Raw genomic sequence first — 22,745 nt, 5'->3', positions numbered from 1 at the left:
GCAGCGAAGAGGTTTTTGTGCCGGATGTCAGACGTAGTAATTTTTCCAGGCTTGCTGGGAGGGTCATTAGTTACATTCCTGAGCCATCTAACGCGTGTACCTTTTTTAGAGTTCATATTTGAAAGGGGTTATGGCCTCTTGGAGTGTAAAAGCTTCTGTTATTAAAACTAAATTGATTCTGTATATTCTAAAAATAAACAGCATACTCTTTCCCATTGTCTTGCATTCATGGCATTCTATTCACTAGAAGCTGCTGGAGACCAGACACTGGCATTCGCGGCTGTTCTGAGAGCTTGTTTATCTGTAAGCACAGCGATGGGTATAGAGAGCTTTGATCGCCAAACAATTCTGTATGTTCTAGACGCATTAATGTAAAGCTGCAAACAGACACAAAGAGAACAGAGAAATACATCGGCCATCACAATTCAGAGCTTTTTCTCTTTTCTGGTGTTGATGTATCTTCAGGTAAAATTGCTTCTGTCCTTGTTTCCAGTATATTTTTAATGGGTTTTTGCAAATAATTAAATGCAATGAAAAATTATTGTAAACCTCATACTATAGCAGATTGCAGCCATATTTCTGTGGATAGGTTGGATTTTTTTTTTTTTAAATCTTATTAACCCCATGTTTAGAGACTTCAAAGTCTAGCAGCAGATTTGAGCATTTTCTGCGACAGTTGGGTCATGGGTAGCATTAACAGAGTGCTGGAACTGGCGGTTATTTTATTTGCTTGTTGTAAAATCGCTGCAACCCGTAGATTAGTTGCAGAGACTTTACAGTATTAATATTTTATTATACAGTATTTATATAGCGCCAACAGTTTGCTCAGCGCTGTACATTACAATGGGGGACAACACATGAGACAGTATAATAACAATACAGTGGGGTTCGAGGGCCCTGCTCCTTGGAGCTTACAATCTAGGAGGGAGGGGATAGTGGTACGGGAGGAAAAGCTGTAGGGTATGGAGTGCTAGGAAGAGTGGAGGAGATTGGCAGTTAGCAGAGGGTGGAGTAGGCTTCCCTGAAAAGGTGGGTTTTTAGGGTGCGCTTAAAGGAGAGGAGAGTGGGTGATAGTCTGATGGATTGGGGTAGGGATTTCTAGAGGATGGGTGATGCCCTGGAGAAGTCCTGGAGGCGGGCATGGGAGGAGGAGATCAGGGAACTAGAGAGAAGGAGGTCTTGTGAAGAGTGGAGAGTGCGTTTTGGGTGGTATTTGGATATTAGGTCGGTGATGTAGTTTGGGGCAGAATTATGGACAGCTTTGTACGTCAGTGTTAGCAGTTTGAATTTGATCTGTTGGGCAATCGGAAGCCAGTGGAGGGATTGGCAGAGGGGGGTGGCGGATACGGAGCGGTTGGTAAGGTGGATGAGTCTGGCGGCCGTATTCAGGATCGACTGAAGTGGGGATAGCCTGTGGCGGGGCAGGCCAGTGAGGAGGGAGTTGCAGTAATCGAGTCGTGATATGATGAGGGAGTGGATGAGCTGCTTAGTAGTTTCTGGGGTTAGGAACGTGCGTATTTTGGCGATGTTTTCGGAGATGGAGTCTGCATGAGTTTGTTAGCGATTGGACTTGGGGCTGGAAGGATAGATTGGAGTCTAGTATGACACCAAGTACTCTGGCTTGCGGAGTGGGATTGAGGGTGGCATGGTTGGACATGATGGAGAAGTCAGTGGGGGGGGGGGGGTGCGTGGGCTGGGGGAAGACTAGAAGCTCGGAGAAGAGCACAGAGAAGAGCAGGATGGCATGTGTCACCAGTACAAATGGGCGGATCACATTGCACTCATCTTTCTTGCTGAAAGATTTACCCTCCTGTGATGACTTTAAGGCTGGATTCACAATTTTTCATGCATGTTATCATAGGTTTGTGTGTTACCAACATTAATGCCGTTTCATATTCTACCATTGTACTCAAAAGGCCCTATGCAGTGCATCAATGTGTCAAAAATGGGCAACACGCATCAATCGACCTACTCATATGTGTGACCAAGAACTATGCATAGTGCATAGATGTGAATGGGCCCTTTTAGTTACCATAGGCATGGCTCACTTACGGCCGGCTAAGGCTTCCTTCTCGTGTCTGCAGATATTAACCACCATCTAGAGTACAAGCAATCTTGCTGGATAGAAAACTCATTCAAACTCAGCAAATATGGGTTAACTGCACAGCATTTCATTGTTCATTAGAAATCTTTGGTCTAACGTGAAGCACAATATAGGGGCAGCCACTCCACAGGCAACCTTAGAAATTGCTTTCACTGCACTAAAGCATCTAAAGATCTACAATGGTAAAATGAGGAATTTTCTATTTCAGAACAGAAGGAAGGTGAGCGTTTTTTAAAGAGGTTTTTCTTTTCCATACTAGAACTAGAAAACTTGTTTATATACACCCCGGGCTGTTGCTGATCAGCAGCAATCGTCCCACTTTGAACCCCTGCTAATTAGCTGTTTTTGCAGAATTGGCAAGCTGGCTGCCACCTCTGAGTGCCGCTCTGTGTTCTTCAGTGAGATGCAGCTCATCCATTTTGTTTCCTGACCTTAGATGCTCACTGAATGAAGCTGATCAACTCTTGAGTGCCGAAAGCCTTGGCAGTGCTGCTTAAACAGCTGATTATGAAGATCTTTGCCAAAACAGCTGCCAAGATGCATGTAACCAGGTTTTCCATTTTTTTTCTTAGGCCTACTACCCTACAAAGCTATTAGACCTGTTCCAAAATTTCATTTTTTCATTTGGCCTACCCAACAAGTTTAAATAGAAGCTCAGCAGAAATTTGGCAATCAAGCATTCGGGATACATAATCTAGAAAAAAAGGCAGTGTTCAGTAATTCTGGGACCATTGACATGTTTAGACTGAAAGGCAGACCTAACTCAATGAGACAAGGGACAATAAGAAGAGGCCATTTGGTGCCCCTTCTTAATGAAGCTTCAATGGCATTTAATGCAACACAGGAGTTAAAGCTGAACTTCAGGCTGAAACAAAAAAAAAAAAAAGGGGGGGTAAAGGAAGAGGCTGTATAACTTACTCTATTCCCTGTTCCTGCAGGCTCCAACTCTGTCCTCTTCTTCCCAAAGCTCTGGCCTGTGTGCATTCCCTCTGTATTGCCACGTACTGTGCAGGGCTACAACCCTTCATTGTATGAGTGGAAACCTGGTCACACAGGGACCCTGCCAGTACATGGAATAGGGCAAGTGTTTCTCCTTATTCCAGCAATCCTAGACATAACAAGCAATTGACCCTTACAACCCGTGCATAGGGTCCCACTGCAAGGGTAATTTGTTTTTGTTCAAGCCTGGAGTTCAACTTTAAGGCATATGTAAATGACACTTGAAGATATTGACTGGGAGGTTACTTTAGCATGCTTTAAGATGCTCAAAGTGCTACTTGAAACTCAATGAATTAGGGCCTCTAGACACTATCTAGTGGGCTTGAAATGCAGACCAGTGCTAACCAACGGTCATTGATAACAGGGAAGACCATAAAGTTATAAATAAAAGCAAAGCAGTGGTACTGAGGTTCATCATTGGCTGATTGCACTCCTGAGCTGGTGTTATCCCCCTATGTGTGATGATTGGTAGGTGGCTTTGATTGGTTACTTAACCCATCTCTAAAGTGTAAACGTTTATAGGCCCTAATGCAGATATGAATAAAGGCTGTTGTATTCTGATATAAAACAAAAAGTCTAATATGCTTGGTGTACTACAAAATTGCACCACTACAAATCCAGATACAGGACTGTTTATTTATTTATTTTTTATTGCAGGTTCTTCTATAGTACCATTAATTTACACAGCGCTTTACATATTTATTACACATTCACATCAGTCCCTGCCCTTAAGAAGTGTACAATCTAAGGTCCCTAACTCACATTCATACATACACATACTAGGGTCAATTTAGCCAGGAGCCATTTAACCTACCAGAATGTCTTTTGGAGTGTGGGAGGAAACAGGACTACCTGGAGGAAACCCACACAGGCACAGGGAGAACAAACAATTTCCTGGCAGGTAGTGCCATGGTTGGGGATTTGAGCCAACAACCCTAGAGCTGCAAGGCGGGCGTTTTAACCACATAGTGCTGCAATTTTGTATTACACCAAGTACATTAGAGTTTTGCGCACTGTTTTGGTTTTGTAGTTTAATATTGTTGTACTATGATGACCTTCAAGGCAGTCATCTGCAAATTACTGGTAGATTTCCTTAGACTAAAATGTAGGGAATTGTTTTAGAGAACGGGTGGCAAACTGGCAGCCCTCCAGCTGTTGCCAAACTACAAGTCCTATGAGGCATTGCAAGATTGACACTTACAAGCATGACTGCTAAAGGCAGAGACATGATGGGACTTGTAGTTTCGCAGCAGCTGGAGGGCCGCCAGTTTGACACCCCTGGTTTAGCGGAATGAATGCAGATTGAGATATAATTGAATACGTTCGCTTTCCAGTTTTTTATTTTATTTTTCTATTTCTTATTATTTTGATATTTTTGATTTGGTTGTAGCACGTAACTGCCAATTTAAAACTTTGGTATGAGAGCGTTCAGTTTCTCTTGCTGCTTTTTGACCTGCGCCAGATTTGTAGATGTCTTATAGACAACCGCTCTCAATTTATCACACAGCATGGCAGGCAGGTCTTCTAAAGGTTTTCTAGCTGTCTTCTAGGTGTCCAGTAGGTTACCACAACAGCCCACTGATTTGCATTTGGCACTTAACCCAACTTGTCAAGTACGCATGTATCAATTAAATGAATGCAATTCCAGCAAGAAATCTGTTCTCTGCGTTCGCTACATAGGTGAGATTTATTACACAGCCAATCTCATCTCCTATGATAGAGAGACATGTCATAGCAGTAGAATGTATATACTAAGAATAGTTCTAGCTGAGGAAATCTGGGGGAAAAAAAAAGGATAACCTTTTTACTTTTATTGCATTCAGGATTTTGTTTCAAAGAAGAGAATAGTGGGGATCAGTTATCAATGTGACACAATTAGACACAAATCAGAGTGTGTCCTATTTAGTAAATGTAGTGTGGTAGTTTTTTTGTGGCCCCTGCAAATTTAGACAGATTAAGGACTCAAGATGAGATAAAATTACACATCAAACTGATGCCAAAATAAAGAGGGACTTCAGTCCCTCAATATTTTGGTCCTGCTCCTCCTTACCTGGGCTGCCATCTTTGAACATCTCACAAGTGAGCAGATGTGCTAAAGGTCTTGCCAAGTCATTGGCACCTGGCAGAGACCTGTGGCACATCTGTGCATGTTTGGGGGTCTTCCGCGCATGTGCTCATAGAGCTCATATTTTGGACCTTGATACCTGCGGTATGTGTGCACCCCCACAGATGTGCTGCAGGTCTTTGTTGGGTTCCAAAGATGTGTGGCACATCTGTGTACATGTGGAATACTGCAGTGCGCATGGATCTGCTAATCAACTGCCTCCTGGGATGTGTGACGTGGACATTACAGGAGGTATCAGGAGTCTCTACTTTCCCTCTCGCCTAGGTGAGAGAGAAAGAAGTGCTATCATGCAGCACCAAAAAAAGGCTAGAAACCTTTAAAAATTAAAAATATAAGGAAATATTCTCCAATTGTGGGAGGAAGAAAAAAAGTTGTTTTAACAGGATTATTATTATACAGGGTTTATATAGCGCCAATAGTTTGCTCAGCGCTGTACATTATAATGGGAGACAGTACAGTAACAATGCGATTCAATACACGAGGGGTTCGAGGGCCCTGCTCCTTGGAGCTTACAATCTAGGAGGGAGGGGATAGTGGTACAGGAGGAAATAGCTGTGGGGGATGGAGTGGTAGGAAGAGTGGAGGAGTTCAGTAATTAGCTGAGGGCAGGGATGAATGTCTGCTTTAAATAGTGGTCGAGGCAGGTTTTATTCTGTTCCAGTCCTACTTTAGAACAGCAGTGGGGAAATATGTAAATATATCTGGTGATATGACTCACTGCTCCTGTTTAGCATTGCCTTGCCATGCAACATAATTGATGAATGTTCCTGCTACATTCACATGTATAGGTCATCTTTCAAGATATGTAAAATATTTTATTTTTGCGGTGTGCATATTTTAAGTGTAATACCATCAAAACCATGATCGGTATTGGCCATAAGATTTGTTAATGCGAGGGATATGAGCTGAAAAGAACACTCGCATTGTTGACCATAATCATAACTATACCAAATAACAGGCATTTTAACTTTTTTAGCATCACCGTTCACAAAAAAAAAAATCTAAAGTTGATCGAACACCCCACATCCTTCCCATCCCACCCCCTGTTTCTGCTACACCTACCTCCATAGATGATTAGCTGCCACTGCCCTGTCAATGCTCACAGTTGGCTCAGCAGTCCAGGGATTTGGAAGCCACCATTTTCTTTTTGGATGGATCAAAGCAATTCTGATTGGTCATGCGCTTGAACATATGCGCTTTGACAAATCAGGATTGCTCTGATCCATCCTGGCATCCTTAAGAAAAGAAAAGCAGAGAGCAGTTTACAAAGGCTGTTGCACGGGCTGTATGGGCAGTGACAACTAATCATCCACAGAAGTGCAGTGGGGTCTGAAAGGTGACTGCATGGGGAAGGGGGGAATTGGAGAAGTGTGGAGTGTTCACCTTTTCATGTAAAAAAAAAAAATTGTGAAAAGGTGGACTTACACTTTTAATAAATGGAGCAAAGTCCTTATTTTGATAAATGGAGCAAAGTCCTTATTTTGTTGACACTTTTTTCCATGGTTGCCTCCCCACTTGATGTGACGTCTAAGGCATGGCTGTTGTCCTGGTTGCATTTCCGGTGTGCATTCTCAATGTTTACCTTTGTTAATACCTTGCTAATCCAACGAAAAACTGGAATATGGTAACTACTTTCAGCTTTGCTCTTGGAAGCCATTATCCACCGAGAGAACACATTGTACTGCACATAACACTATCAGTTTGTAATGTGGCTTTGAGTTTTCATCTGCTGTTTAAATTGTACAATACAGCCATAATTATAATAAAATTAATTTAAAAAAACATTGAAGTGGTTGCTCATTACAGCAGCTCGAAAAATATAAGTCTTAAAACAAACCTTTCTATTGCCAATGTTTACACAATCCACTGCTATGTATTTGCCTATAAACAGCTCACTAGTGTGTAATTACAAAACAGAACTGTCCCCAGAGATCATTATTTTCCCATTGGGCTCTACCGGCTTGGCTTTTTGCACAGTGTAAAGGTGAAGCCTTCACAACAAACACTGCTGTCTTCTCTATAACGAGCATGAATTACTGATATCTACATACCTCAGCTGCCAGTGGTTCATGATACAGATGAGCTTAGCCATTGACTGGAGTATGAATGTACCATTATTTTTAAATATTTGGAAAATTTTAAAGGTTTCCTTTTTAATATGGGTTAAAAAAAATGGGGGTGGCATAAGAAGTCACGGAAAGTTTCTTTTGCGTATACGTAAGTCACATTGTTTTAAGATTTCTTACGCATTTATTCATGAAGAATTCCTATTTATCTTTAGAAGTGCTGCAGAAATGATACCATAATTTATTAGACATGACACTAAAAAAAAAAAAAAAAAAAATGCTGCAGCAATAGCATCAAGAAATTCCTTGCTAAACTCATAATTCCATTGACAGTCAAATTATAAGTTCTTGTTCAATGCATTTATTGAATAAGGTTTCCAAGTAACAAGCCATGGCACACAGGTCCCATCTAAACCCCCCCAAAATAAACAAGCATCAAATTGAAACGTAGGCAATCATTGATCAATTGCTCAACCAACAAGCACTGGGAGCTGAAGGGCTCAAGAAAAGAAGAAAGCAAAACTTTACTAGGTACCAGTGGTGATACTGTATGATTCAAATTATAAGTTCATATTGTAATGAATGGTTTGTATCTTTTTGTCCAGATTTTTGGAGACTATTATCATTTTCAACATCGGGCTGTGGTGAAAAGATCCTTGGCACCTCATAGATCCAGAAACTTTCTGCTAGACCGAGAACCTCAGGTAAGCCTTCCTCCTTGTCTTTCTTTACGCAACCCTGTAGTTTTAAAATGTTCTGCTTTTTATGACTTTAAAGTGTAAAAATTGAAAAACTTGTTTTCATAACCAATTCTCCCTGCTTACCTATCCTCGTTTTAAATGGTTGTTCTATATTACCTGTAGAGTAATCAAATACATTTTACATTTCTTGAGTCTAAGGGTGCTATTTCAGGGTTTTCTTGTGGTTGTTCAACCTGAATGACCCCTTTCATTCTTCTGTGATTGGTAACTAGCTCATTGCTAGTTGTGTAGTAGTGGATACACACCTACAGTGGATATAAAAATTCTACACACCCCTGTTAAAATGTCATCCGGATTCTGTGATGTAAAAAAAAGAGACAAAGATAAATCATTTCAGAACTTTTCCACCTTTTTAATGTGACCTATAAACTATACAACTCAATTGAAAAACAAACTGAAATGTTTTAGGGGGGAGTAAACATAAAAACTAAAATAATGTGGTTGCATAAGCGTGCACACCCTCTTATAACTGGGGATGTACCTGTGTTCAGAATTAAGCAATCCCATTCAAAATCATGTTAAATAGGAGTCAGTACAAACCTGCCATCATTTAAAGTGCCTCTGATTAACCCTAAATAAAGTTCAGCTGTTCTAGTCGGTCTTTCCTGACATTTTTTTTAGTCAAATCCTACATCAAAAGCCATGGTCTGCAGAGAGCTTCGAAAGCATCAGAGGGATCTCATTGTTAAAATGTATCAGTCAGGAGAAGGGTACAAAAGAATTTCCACGACTTTAGATATGCCATGGAACACTGTGAAGACAGTCCTCATCAAGTGGAGAAAATATGGCGCAACAGTGACATTACCAAGAACTGGACGTCCCTCCACAATTGATGAATAGACGAGAAGAAAACTGGTCTGGGAGGCTGCCAAGAGGCCTACAGCAACAATAAAGGAGCTGCAGGAATATCTGGTAAGTACTGGCTGTGTGGTACATGTGACACCAATCTCCCATATTCTTCATATGTCTGGGCTATGGGGTAGCGTGGCAAGACGGAAGCCTTTTCTTATGAAGAAAAACATCCAAGCCCGGCTAATTTTTGCAAAAACACATCTGAAGTCTCCCAAAAGCATGTGGGAAAATGTGTTATGGTCTCATGAAACCAAGGTTGAACTTTTTGGCCATAATTCCAAAAGATATGTTTGGCGCAAAAAAAAAAAACCACTGCACATCACCAAAAGAACACCATACCCACAGTGAAGCATGGTGGTGGCAGCATTATGCTTTGGGGCTGTTTTTCTTTAGCTGAAACTGGGGCCTTAATCAAGGTTCCAAACCTTCAGGCTTCTGCTAGAAAGCTGAACATGAAGAGGAACTTCATCTATCAGAATGACAACGACCCAAAGCATAGATCCAAATCAACAAAGGAATGGCTTCACCAGAAGAAGAATAAAGTTTTTTGGAATGGCACAGACCTCAGTCCGATCGCAAATCTGTGGGGTGATCTGAAGAGGGCTGTGCACAGGAGATTCCTTCGCAATCTGACAGATTTGGAGTGTTTTTGCAAGGAAGAGTGGGCAAATATTGCCAAGTCAAGATGTGCCATGCTGATGGACTCATACCCAAAAAGACTGAGTACTGTAATAAAAACAAAAGTATTAGTTTAAGGGTGTGCACACTTATGCAACCCTATTATTTTAGTTTTTTATTTTTACTTCCCTCCACCTAAAAGATTTCAGTTTGTTAATCAACTGAGGTAGAAAAAGTTCTGAAATGATTTATCTTTGTCTCATTTGTTTACATCACATCAACCTGACATTTTAAAAGGGGTGTGTAGACTTTTTATATCCACTGTATACCATAGATTCTGGCGGTTCAGGAATTTACTACCCAACTTTACAGGTTGAACAGCTATAATGTAGGAAAACTAACTTTTAATTTATCTGTGGTTTCAATAGATTGTAAATTCGTGTACAATAGCTCAAAGGGACTTTTTAATACTTGGAATATATTGTACAACTAGGTGGAGAACGTTAGATTAGGCAAATTTGATGCTGTAGAATTTCACAGTTGCAGATTTGTTCAAACAAATCCAGATAGGCTACAAAGTGTGCAAACCTGGAGTTTTTGTCCAAAGCGGTCAATCCAGACTTGTTAGGTTTTTAAATTTAAATCTAATTTAACCTCTTCGCACCGGCCACATTCATAGGTGCGGCCTCCTGGCATCTGGGCCTTGACGCTCAGCGGCCGCACACTTGCGTGCAATTAAGAAAAACATATGTGCGAAGAGCTCGCGCCCTGCGCGTTCCCAGCACACATGTCCAGTATGCACGGAAAGGTCCCGATCTCCTCTTTCGATAGGGACCTTTTCCGATCATGTGACCCTAAAACCCCGCCCCACCTCCCAGCTTCTGAAACCCTTAAAGGCCCAGGAGGCGCCAGCGCCAAGGGGTTAAAATCATTTATTGCTGTCATCAGAAAGTTACATTTTGTCAAGGTCTTGGTTAAACTTGACATGGCAAATGCCAGAATTCCCACACTAACTTCTGGAGCAGACCACTGAAATACTGTATAGTAGACCTATTGTCTATGACAGTAATCATTTCTTCTATTCTTATACACCATGAAATATAAATCCTGATTGGTTGTTATAAGCAGTGACATACTTTTTCTCTAGTTTCCTTGCTCAGGTTTTTATCAATCAAGCCTATTAAATGCAGAGGGAATGCTCTAGGAGTATGAAAGCATCTTCCATTACTTTGAACTAGTTTTCTGTTTTAAAGATGACAAGTCTTAGTAAGTGGCAGTTAAGCCTAGATTTCTTATCTTTTTTCTTTCTAGTACAATCTATTTTTATACCTATATATGGCCCCTGTGTAGTGTACACCAGCTTTTTTCAACCAGGGTGCCTTCAGGCTTTTTCAGGGGTACCCTGGCAAAATGCTTAAAAATTGTATACACGCCAGCAGGTGGATCAATCCTGCTTTTTAATTACTGAAAGCCACAGGTTTTCATTGTGCACTTCTATGACCACCTAGCTGCTGGTCATAACGACCAATGACATCATCAGTTGATTGGAAGGATGTTGGGTGCATGCACATCATCCTTGCTTGCCCCTCTCCGTCAGCACTGGGGTCACATTAGCAGAGGAATTCTAGTCGGTACCAGTGTGCAAAGATGTATTTACTTTGAAAGAATATATCATCTCTAACGTTGGGTGTGCTATTTGTGTGGATGTGTGTAGAATAGTTTTTTCCATTTTAGAATGGGGTGCCTTGAGATTGTGCAAAAGTTTAAAGGGTGCCTTGAGATTATCCATAATTTTAAAGGGTGACTTGACTGAAAAAAGGTTGAGAGAAACTGGTGTACACAACAAGAGCAAAGGCAAATGAACAAAAAAAAATTGTTCTGGCATATTATAGACGTAATAGTGAATGTTCTGTTGTAACTAATGTAAATACTTTACAATAACAAAGGCTATTTTAGCTCTCCACGAACTACCCGCAGAATGATCATTACCAACACAAAATGGCAAATGTGTTTCAGATGAGTTAAAAGATTTCTTAGTGGTTGGGTAACTGCTAACATTGTTTGTGCATTGCCCACTGGAGACGCGTTCAAATAGTTTAATGTGTTGGGTCATTTTCCACTGAACTGCTAACATTTCCTGTGAATTGCCCACTCAGACTCAACTTTAAGTGAACTTTGGGTTTCATCGCTTGCTTGTTTCAAAAACAAAATAAAATCGCAATGATCGCAGCACTCCTTACCCTACTCAGTGTGCTTTATGCTGTATAACAGCTGTGATAAGTAGGCGGAGGTGGTAGAATCTTTACATTCAGAAGAGTGTTGCCAAGTTGTACTTACCCTTTAAGACAAATTTTGTTGAGAACATTTGAGGAAAATTAGCAATATTGTGTCTATGCAGGCATCTGGCCTATTATTCTGTGAATGATTTACACACACACACACACACACACACACACATATATATATTTTTTATTCCCAGATATTTTCATCATCTGGTAATATGCCAGCAGTCGTTCCATAAAATAAATCTCCGATTACAATAGTATTGTATTTCACAGCAGAAGCATGAACGCTCTTGTAAAACCAGAGAGCTCTTGTGGGAACTTGGAAGAAGTGTGGAACATTGCCACACAGATGGCGTGAGCCTGCCTGACATGTGTAATGATCTGTTTCAAGGATATTGGGAATGCTCTTATTTACACTCACCCACGCTTCTATTTCATCATAATCCATGGAGAAGATTCTGGCTCCATCACATTAACTCAGCTGTCACTTTTCCTCTCTGCGAGAGGTCAGACACATTGATTCAGTTTATTTTCCGTAATATGTTTCTGCTCTGAATCCTTTCCACCCCCCCCCCCTTGTTCTCCAGCCATGCAGTCACTCACAGAGACTCGTGCCCCCTTAGCTTCAATCCTGGCTGGATTGCGTACCAACGCACAGACTCGTCAGACAAATCTTGGTAAAGCATCTGTCTTTGTTTATTTGTCGATGCACGTGCGCTGTGAGGATCTTTTCTATTAGACTGCCAATTTGTGCTTGCTGACCTCTTCTAAGAGGTCTTTATTCATCTATTTATATACACACATTTTTTTTTTCCTTGGCCGACAAAGCATCGCAACGGTTATGTGCAATTTTCCTGATTAAAGCAGACAATTTCTCTCCGTTCTTGCTAAGTGGGAAGATTTTGCTTTCAATAGCTGTTGGCTTTTTTTTTTTTTTTTATAATATCTTCTCTTCCTTTCCTCTTCGTTGCTCGCATCAAGCAGTTTATAAGGAATCAGCCCATATAAAGTAATGGGAGATGGTTTTTAATCTTTGTAACATTCTGTCCTGCTGGGAGTAGATAAACTGTAATCGCTTTCCTATTTAACCCTTCATTACGTTTTACCTAATGGCAGAGGCAACATCTTGGATCAATTTTTCTTTATCAGCCCATCGATGTAATTGACTTTCTTAGAAAAATGCAATCGCCCTAAAGTAAAGGTCTTATTGATTAAACCGTTGTAGTATGTTTAACTCAACGCGTATGTGTTTAATCTGGGCGAAGCAGTCCCACGGATACTTATGTTTTTATATATGATATCGTAATTGCTGTAGTAATGGCTGCTCGGAAGTAGAGCTTACATTACAAGAAAATTTTCTAAATCCTCAAGAGTATTTAACTGGCTGGGAAATTAGTCTGAAAAGAGTGCCTTGATTCTGCCAGTGCTCTGCGCCATGGGTAGAGATATGTAATGGACTACCAGCGTGCTACTTGTGTAAACTAGAGTGCAGTCTTGTTTGAGGAGGTCTTCAATAATTGCTAATCTTGCAACTCCTGAGCATTCCTTGGGGCTGATTTTTGAGTATTGAGGATAGTTGGAGGGTTGACATCCGCCATTTTTTTTCTTGTTTGTTTGCAGGTGTTATCATTCTGCTTCGGTATGCCCTGATCATTTTTAAAAGAGATGATCTGGATAAATAGAACTGCATGCTGCTGCATCTCTAGGCAACAAGTAAATTCATTCAGTGAGCCGCTGAGAAATCCAGGAAACATTTCCACTATGTTGAACACAGATAAACCTCAACTTACCTTTTTTTTATATAATAGCTGAACACCTAAAAATCCAGTTTGACTGCACAAATAACTAAGACAAGAGTGCTCTTTATTAATCTGATTGAAACTTGGATCAAAATGTAAACTTTTGTCCTCAGGTTTTACAGGGCACATATCCTGATTGCTTAAAAAAAATAGGTTGCACTTAAATACATGCAAAAGTGTAACAAAAAAATAAATAACAAAACAATAAGAAACAATATTTTTAATCAAAATAAAATCCAGCAAAAACGAAAAAGTTCAAATAATCAATGTCTAAAATAATTAATCACCAAGTAAATCCACCACCAAAAATGGTTAAATAGAACTCACCAGAGTAATATGCTGATTGTTGAAAAACCAGCATATAGTACTTGTTGTTCTGGGAGAAATGAATAATATGGTGACAACAACACTGAAGAAATGAGGGATGAACTCCAACAGATGATGTGCTGCAAAGTTGGAAATCCACTCCAAAGGTGATTTAGTATTTAGTTTGGAGTGGATTTCCAACTTTGCAGCACATCATCTGTTGGAGTTCATCCCTCATTTCGTCAGTGGTGTTGTCACCATATTATTCATTTCTCCCAGAATAACAAGTACTATATGCTGGTTTTTCAACAATCAGCATATTACTCTGGTGAGTTCTATTTAACCATTTTTGGTGGTGGATTTACTTGGTGATGAATTATTTTGGACATTATTGATTATTTGAACTTATGGACTTTTTCGTTTTTGCTGGATTTTATTTTGATTTAAAATATTGTTTCTTATTGTTTTGTTGTTTATTTTTTTGTTACACTTTTGTATGTATTTAAGCGCAACCTATTTTTTTGAAGTTTTGTATATTCTATAAGTTTATAGGTTAGGTTTTGCAGCTTACTGTTTTATCATTTCCGTGGCGCTGGTTCTTTATATATACATACATATCCTGATTGGTCTGCACAGGAGCATAGCCTAATTGGTCAGCACTTGTGTTCCATCAAGTCTTGACTGCAGTGCACCAGTTGACTTGGACAACAATATTTTGATCCTGGAACATGCCTCACATGTATATTTTAGGATGCCCCCTTGTACCAGTGAGCCTTATTGTGGTTTTTTTGTTTTGGTTTTTTTTGGTGTAAAAAAAATAAAATGCCCATTGTGACAAAATGTTTTCCCAAATAAGTTTTTTTTTTATTGTTGTCTGTGTGCCCACCCTCTTTGTCCTGTTTACCATTATCATTGAAAGTAAAAGAAAATCCCAAATTTTGGGTTGTCCCCAGAAAAGTAATAGAGGGGAAATCTTCCGATAAGGACACTTGTTTTGGTGACTTGGGGGTCCCCAAAGAATTCCCTTAATTTGCAGGAATTCCTTTCCACTTCCTGTTTGGCTATGGGGCAGGAAGTGAAGAGAAATCTCTGTACTGGAACACAGATGGCAATACAAAATCTGAGAGGGATTATAACCCTTCCTTGCTCTATTCAAAATAAGAAAAAGGTTTTGCCTACAGTTCTACTTCTAAATATGTTGCTGAAAATTTTGGGAAGGTCAGTTATACAGCCCAGGTGTTAGGACAGTACACTTCTCTTTGCTTTCCTTCTGACCCTGTATGGGCCAGTGTGCACTTGTGGGTGCTTGGGATCAGAGAACTGACATTTAATATATTTGTGTGAGCTTTTCTATCTCTTGCAAAGCTTCAGTATTTTTTGGTTAGCATTAGGTAGCATAAAGAAAGCTTCTATGTGTTGCCCGAAAGTGTGCTTTTATTTTACCTTGACATTTAACTAGACCCTAATAGATGGTCTAATTATCCAACACATTGAGTCACACCATTCTGCAAATTTCTATAGTCCCAAATAAACCAACCCCTCTGTTTTCCTCATAACCTCTTATCCATGCTGGGGTTCTCAACTTATCCATGAGAAAATATAGTGATGAGATATTTATTATACACATACTAGTCCAGTCTATGGAGTCTGTTGATCATTTTGGAAGAAATTGTTCCTCATCTTGGTCCTGGTCCTACCACTGTGTCTTGGAAACTTTGCTTCCTGATAGCTCTAGACCTCAGAGGATTTTAACAGAACAAAATATCACACAAGTTGCTTTATTTTCGATGACCGCAGAAAATCCCCTTCTGGTTAAAAAAAAAAAAAAAAAAAATGGTTATAGATAAATGGGTTCAACATCACTAAACTGGAGATGGAAAGTGGCTAGCAGTTGGACAGCATCTGCTGTGGCTTTGCACAGAGGTACTTGCTTTTTGAATATTATTTGGCTATTAAATCACATAAGATGAACTGTAGAAATGTATTTAATTTTCTGTACTATAAATAAGCAAAGGTGGGAAAGACTGTCCATATTTGCTCATAATTTAATGGCATGTGCCTCTGCTAGCTAGGATTTTTAGGTTTTGGGTTATGAAGTCTATTTTATTTGTTGGATGCAGCTACTATTACTGGTTGATTACATGAATAATGGGATCTGGAGGCCTGACCATTCGTCTTTAGTGGTCTCATTACCAGAGAAAATGTTTTGACTAACTTGGAAAAGGTTTAAAGATGCCCATTTTATACAGTTAATTTATATTTCAAATTACTGTGTATGAATTTCAGATCACATTGCAGTAATTGGATGAAATGTTGATTGGACGAATACGTTTGTTCATTGTGAAGACCAGGACAACATATGGTCTTATCTACCGACCAAATTTGTTGCATGCTGAATGCAGTAGAGGCCAGGCAGTGTGGTATTTGTAACCGGAAAAATACATATTTTTTGGTTTCAGCTGGGTATATTATTCAAGTTGCACAAATGTTTGATGGATACTATAAAAGTTGAAGTTTACTTATATATAATTTTGCATAGCTACATTGGTCCAGCTAATGTCAATATATGTATGCACGTGCTGTAGCTGGTCGATCCTGTGAAAGCTGGAAATCTCTGTAGTAGGCATCACTACTTCAGTGATGTAGAGAATGTAGCCACACAAACGACCTTGAAGGACTCAGAAGCTAGTGCCTACTACAGTGATCTCCAGCTTCTATGAGGATCCCATGTGTCTAAACTAGACCAATGTAATGCTTTAAATTGGAACTAAAGCCAAAACTTTTTTTAATTTTGAATAACATATGAAACAGTTATATCACCTGTTCATTTTTTTTTTTGGGGGGGGGGGAGGGTTTGGCCAGTGGGCAATCTCTGTCCCATTGGGGACATTTCACTTTGCTTTCTATCCCATAGCCAAAACAGAAAGTGAGAGGAATTACTCAATCCCTCATTGTTACAATTGGAAGATTTCCCCTTTATTCCTCCTCTGGTGAAAAATTAAAATTTGGGATTTTCTTTCACTTTTGGTGACAATGGCCACCAGGACAAATAGAGGGTGAATTTCCCTAACGGGGGACTTTGACAGCAATAAAAACCTGTCAGGTGTAATATTACCTCTCCACTCTATCCAAAACTAAAAAAACTTGTAGTTTGGGAACAGCTGGAGGGTTGCCAGTTTGACACCCCCTGCTTTACAGTAGCTGCCTTTATTGACACAACTTGGTGAATAAGTATATGGGCTCATGGCAAAGAATGTGGTTTTCTGTTCTTCCAAGAACTAATTACCCCAATATTAAACACAGCTTTATTTTATACTATATGAATGTGAAGGAAATGCCTAGAGCTGTAGGATGTGTTACAACTGGCCATATTTAATTGTCTTTTTTTTTTTCTAAATCATGTGGGTCATAATAGTTCTGTGTAGTTTTTTTCTTTGTTTTAATACTACGGCATCAGATAAAAGACAGTCTCACTGGGAATTTGATTCTTGACCATTTCCTCTGTGATGAGATGGAAATAGGGACGTTATCTAGTGATGTGCCATCCTCCAGATGCCATTCTTTCTCCAGGCATGTTGTGGTTTAGCTCTGCAGATTGCTTCTGATGTTGGGATAATTCTAGTCCTTTTCTCTTCACACAACAGGCATTCAGCAAAGTATGCAGTATTGTAGATCAAAGAAAATTCTCACAACGGTCCTTTGTGCCTCTTCTCATTACATGTTCCTATCCAAGACAAATGAAAATCTATGAACTTCAAGCTGATAAAAGTGCTGGTGGTAGCATCCCTGCCACGGGGATCAGTGACAAGTTCTAAGACAGCAAGGTTTGCCAGTGCTCCAACATGTACTACATAATAACTAGCAATACGTGTGCAATATTGGTCCGCTTGAAGAAGAGAGGACTATTCTTTGCCCTGCAGTGCTGTATGATATCCTGTATATCATCTGTCTTATCATTCATGTTGTACTCCCATCTTACAGCAGGCTTCTATCTAGTAAAGAAGCAGGGTTTGGATAAATCGGAAATGTGGTAGCAACGTACTTTGGTAAATCGGGACCTTCTAAATTGGGTGCATGCCAACATCTGTGTTCAGATTCCTGAAGAATTGCAAGTCCTTGTACCACCATTGTGAATTAAGAATATAATAAATATCGACACTGAGCCTTAGTCATCTAAAGGAAGAATTACTTACTTATACTAGTGGAAGATTATCTGCTTGTTTTTTTGGTCCGAAGAGAAAAACATTCTTCATCAAACTTGGTGCATAAGGTCAATATGGGGTATAGATTTGCTGTGCCCCATAATCAAACCACACAGCAGTAGTTGCCATCTTGAAGGAAAGTTCCATACTGGGATTTTAGGTTTCACTGCAGCAGATGCATAAATATCTCCTACCCAAGTGGCAGCTGTTCTCCTTTGAAAATTGTGTGCTCCATAAATCAAGTAGCATCACGAGCACAAAGCTGATTCAATAAGTATGCAGATACCTTGAGGAACACTTATGGTCTAATTCCAAATGTAGCACCATGTAAATGTACCACTTGTTCACAGCGGCTGCTCTAACTTTTGCGGCTAAAAGTTTGCGAGTGCTGCTTCTCACTTTGGGAATATTTGCGACTAGTCTGCCCATTATAGCAAATACTGTTAATAAATGTATTGTGGCATAAATCCTAGATTGTAAGCTCGAAAGAGCAGGGCCCTCAATCCCCTCATGTTTTGCATTGTATTGGTATTGTTCTGTCACATGTTCTGTCCCCCTTTGTAATGTACAGCGCTGAGCGAACTATTGGCGCTTTATAAATACTGTATAATAATAATAATAATTAACACAGCAGTCTGCCACATAAGAAGTGATGTGGACCAATTATTTAACGTCTGCGTATAAAACCAAATTACTTCTGTAAATGCTTTCGTGAAAGCTTTTTTAGGCAAATATGGTACAAGTTGGGAAATTTGCCATCGTTTCACACAGTCTAAACATCAATGGTTTAAAATGATACAACACGTTTATTGAATGAAATGCAATATAATACATCTGATTAGCAGACTTTGGCACATTAACAGCAGTGGACTGTTGATCTCAGGGAAGGCATCACAGTGCTGGGTTAGTGTAGCCCTACCTACCCAACCCCACCCCCACCACCCACCCCTCCCTGGACCGATGGCAGCGTTGGACCTAGAAGGGAGACTTAGGTGAGTATGTATGGCTTCACAAGGTAAGCTGAAAAATGGCTAGCAGCATGGGTTAGAGGTGGGTGAAAGGGAGGGATGGTAAAATAAAAAAGAAAGTTTTAGCCTGTGTTTGTACTTTTAGGCACCCACATTACATTATGCAATGGGGGGGTCCCCCTAGAGACAAAACAATGATGTGTATAGTTACATTTATTATATCTTATTTGATGGTTGATGAATCCAACCCCTTTTACCACTCACAGGTCAGCCTGTATCCTCTTTGAATCCCTGCAGACAGCTGGGGGGCAAGGCCCTGGAGTCAACTCCTGCTTTACTGTTTTTCACGATTCAAATAATGGGCCACACACCAAAGACGTTCAACTCCAGCCAAGGTTCATTGTGACCACACGTGCTCACTTCCCACCCAAAGTCATGCTCCCAGAATGTTTTGATATAGTGCGGACTAAGTGTCCGGTGATTATCTGTTCCTGTCCTAATTAATCATGCTAGCTCTGGAATGTGCGCGCACTTGAAGAAAACCCACACTGACTCACAAGTTCAGTCTGTGAATACTTCCAGTTTATTGGAATGAAAAAGTGAGTTTATATATGCAAAATGATGTAAAAGTCACGTGAGAGCAGCATTAGCATTATATTAGTCTTTGATTGGTCATTTTCACACGAAAACAATCTTACTTCAGAATATAGGCGTGATCTTCTCCTAGGTCTTATCTCTGGAAAGAAATATTTCCTTTGTTCTCAAGTTCACTCGATGGGAGGGGTTGCTGAGCCGCCATTTATGAGTTGAGGACTACAAAGACCAGGAGGCAAAAGATATACACACAACACATATATATATTCATACAAAACATTTAGAAAAATATAAAAATATAAAAGTAGATATGTATAGAACAATGTATATATTCAACAAGTACCCAAATAGGCATTTTACCATATCCATCACAGTTTCACTCACAACAGGCATTCTTCAGCCAAGGTTTAGTGCAATGACAGCACGCCGCTCACTCCAACCCAAACCTTTGCCCCCAACATATTTCACCCACAGTAGGGCGTAATCATGGGGATCCTCTGTTGTGGGAGAAACATTCTGGGACCATGGTTTTGGGTTGGAAGTGAGCACGTGTGGCCATTGCAATGAACCTTGGCTGGAGTTGAGCGTCTTCGATGTGTGATCCGTTATTTGGATGATATTTTACGATGGTGTTTGTTTTATTTGCTGTGGACAGGTTTTTTTTTTTCCCCCCCGCGTGTGTGTATATGTATAATATTATTATACAGGATTTATATAACGCCAACAGTTTGCGCAGCGCTTTACAAAATGACTGTAGACATAACGGTTACAATACAATTTGGAACAAGAGGAAACAGAGGACCCTGCTCATTAGAGCTTACAATCTAGGAGTATATATGTAATGACATTTTTATTATTGAATTAAAAACATTTTAACTGATCTGTGCACGGTTTCAAAGATTTCTAGACTGCAAATACCTGTTGTGTTCGCTTAATGCAGAGTGCACAAAACATTTTAAAATACATTAATTTAGTGATGTTCTACATATAAAATGTAATAGAGCTCATTGAGTGCTTTAAACTGCATAAAACTGCAGTCAGATTTCAATGTACCTGGGCTAAGTGGCTCATGAAATGCTTTGTTTCCTCAATTTTTCCTGCATCCAGGATGCCGGATGGTGTGTTGATGACAACATGTGTAGCGCAACAACTCAGAATTATGATTTCCTCCTGCTACCAGTGTATCCAGCCAGATGCAATTATTTTATACACTGATGTAGCCCCTGTGACTGTATTCAGTGCTGTACAGAACTGCTCATCGCGCTTCTATGAAAAGTGTGCTATAAGGAACATTTCTTGTGGCCCATGGCATCCAATCTGCTTCTAACAAGGATTCCAATTGATTGCTATGAGCTACAAGACATTTTTCCTGTTGGCATACTTTTCACACTTCAGTGGTTCCAGAAAATTAGAGATGTGTAATGACACAGTAATGAATCATCGGCTCTTATCTGGTGGGGGGAGAGCATCTTCTTTACCTCCTAATATGAAGGATACACCGAAAAATGTATATACAGGGACTTCTGTGCACAAGGTCACAGAGCAGGCCAATGTGTATTGCTTGTTATACAAGGATTTAATTTCATGAATGTGGATTGTGAGAACAAATAAATAATAACACAGTGGCTTAGAGGTTAGCACGTCTGCCTTGCAGTAAATGGGTCATGGGTTTGATTCCCGACCATGGCGCCTCCTGCATGGAGTTTGCATGTTCTCCCTGTGCCTGTGTGGGTTTCCTCCGGGTGCTCTGGTTTCCTCTCACACTCCAAAGACATGCTGGTAGGTGAATTGTCTCCTGTCTAAATTGGCCCTAGTATGTGTATGTATGAATGTGAGTTGGGGACCTTAGATTGTACACCCCTTGAGGGTTAGGGACTGATGTGAATGTTCAATATATATGTGTAAAGCGCTGCGTAAATTGACGGCGCTATAGAAGTACCTAAATAAATAAATGATAAAGCTATAGTGATTCAGTTGAGACCGATTTGAGGGCGGCCTGTAGCTCACAAAACAAGCAAGCTATACGCTATAGGGTAGCTGAAAATGCAATGTCATCATGCCCAAGGTCTGTTCCCTTTTACTACGCGTATATCCTGAATATGTGCAGATGTGTTAGGAGGGCACGATTGTCCTTCTCTATTGGTCATACCTGCTCATCACCAAATTGGATAGATTGTAAAATTGAATTGTGGAAGTAGTGATAGGAGCGCTTTTAGTCCTCATGCACACGGGGCGCTTTGACAACGCTGGTAACATTAGCTGTGTAAAGTCACGTTAAGAACGTGAGGTTTTTTTAGCCTGTTTGCATTATTGCTTAGCTGCGTTTTTACCGTGTTTTTTTTCCACGTTTGCATTTTTTAGCTTTTTTTTTTTTTTGGTCAAAAAAAGTCCAAAAATAGCCTGTTTGTGGCATTTTGTCGCGTTTTTCAGCATGAGTGTTTTTACAGCTAAAAAAACTCCTCTAGAAACCCACTAGTTCTGGGGGTTTTTTCTAGCCAAAAAACGTTGATTAGTCTATATGTGCATGGACACATAGGATAACATGCTGGGGGGTTTACTGGCCGTAGAAAAAAACGCCAAAAACAGCAGCTGCAAGTGTGCATGAGGACTTAGACTATATGCCTGGACAGATGCAATCATTGTCGTCATATCTTCAGATCATCTTCAGAATTCTCCACCTCAACTGCACAATTAAATTAAATTAAAATCTGTACACATGCTGGTAAAGTTCGAATCGAGCAAAAGAAACCATGTACACAAGCCCTTGAAATAGTATTAAAACCTCAGTGGTTTTTTTTTTTTTTTTTTAGCTAAAATAAGCATGCCTCAATGAACTAAAATTCCTACCCTAGCAAAAGCATTTTCAGTGCTGCTTCCCTGAACTTCCAGTCTTCACAGGAAAAAGTTAGTGTTACTAAACTCACAACAGTGCAATCAGTCTGTATATGCAGTAAAGCCTGCTTGATGTACTCACTCTGGAATCAAAGGGGTTAATCCTTTGCATTGTGTTAAAATGCTGTTTGATCCTGTCTTCTCTGATCCTCCTCCTCTTATCTCCTGATAAGA

The 22,745-nt window shown here is 39.9% G+C and overlaps 1 protein-coding gene across 1 annotated transcript in view; it reads left to right on the top strand.

Moving 5' to 3' along the window:
* FURIN (furin, paired basic amino acid cleaving enzyme) overlaps window positions 1-22,745 on the top strand; it is a 337,561-nt gene that overhangs the window by 171,279 nt on the left and 143,537 nt on the right. The window contains exon 3 of the mRNA XM_089689379.1: window positions 7,900-7,998. Coding sequence (XP_089545505.1) covers window positions 7,900-7,998 — 99 coding nt within the window. The remainder of the gene's footprint in view (window positions 1-7,899; window positions 7,999-22,745) is intronic.

The sequence above is a fragment of the Staurois parvus genome, unplaced genomic scaffold (assembly GCF_062004578.1).
Source record: "Staurois parvus isolate SC_StPar_1 unplaced genomic scaffold, SC_StPar_1.0 ptg000472l, whole genome shotgun sequence".
Taxonomy (NCBI): domain Eukaryota; kingdom Metazoa; phylum Chordata; class Amphibia; order Anura; family Ranidae; genus Staurois; species Staurois parvus.
Note: the sequence above shows the minus strand (reverse complement) of the source record. Positions and strands in the feature narration are given on the sequence as shown.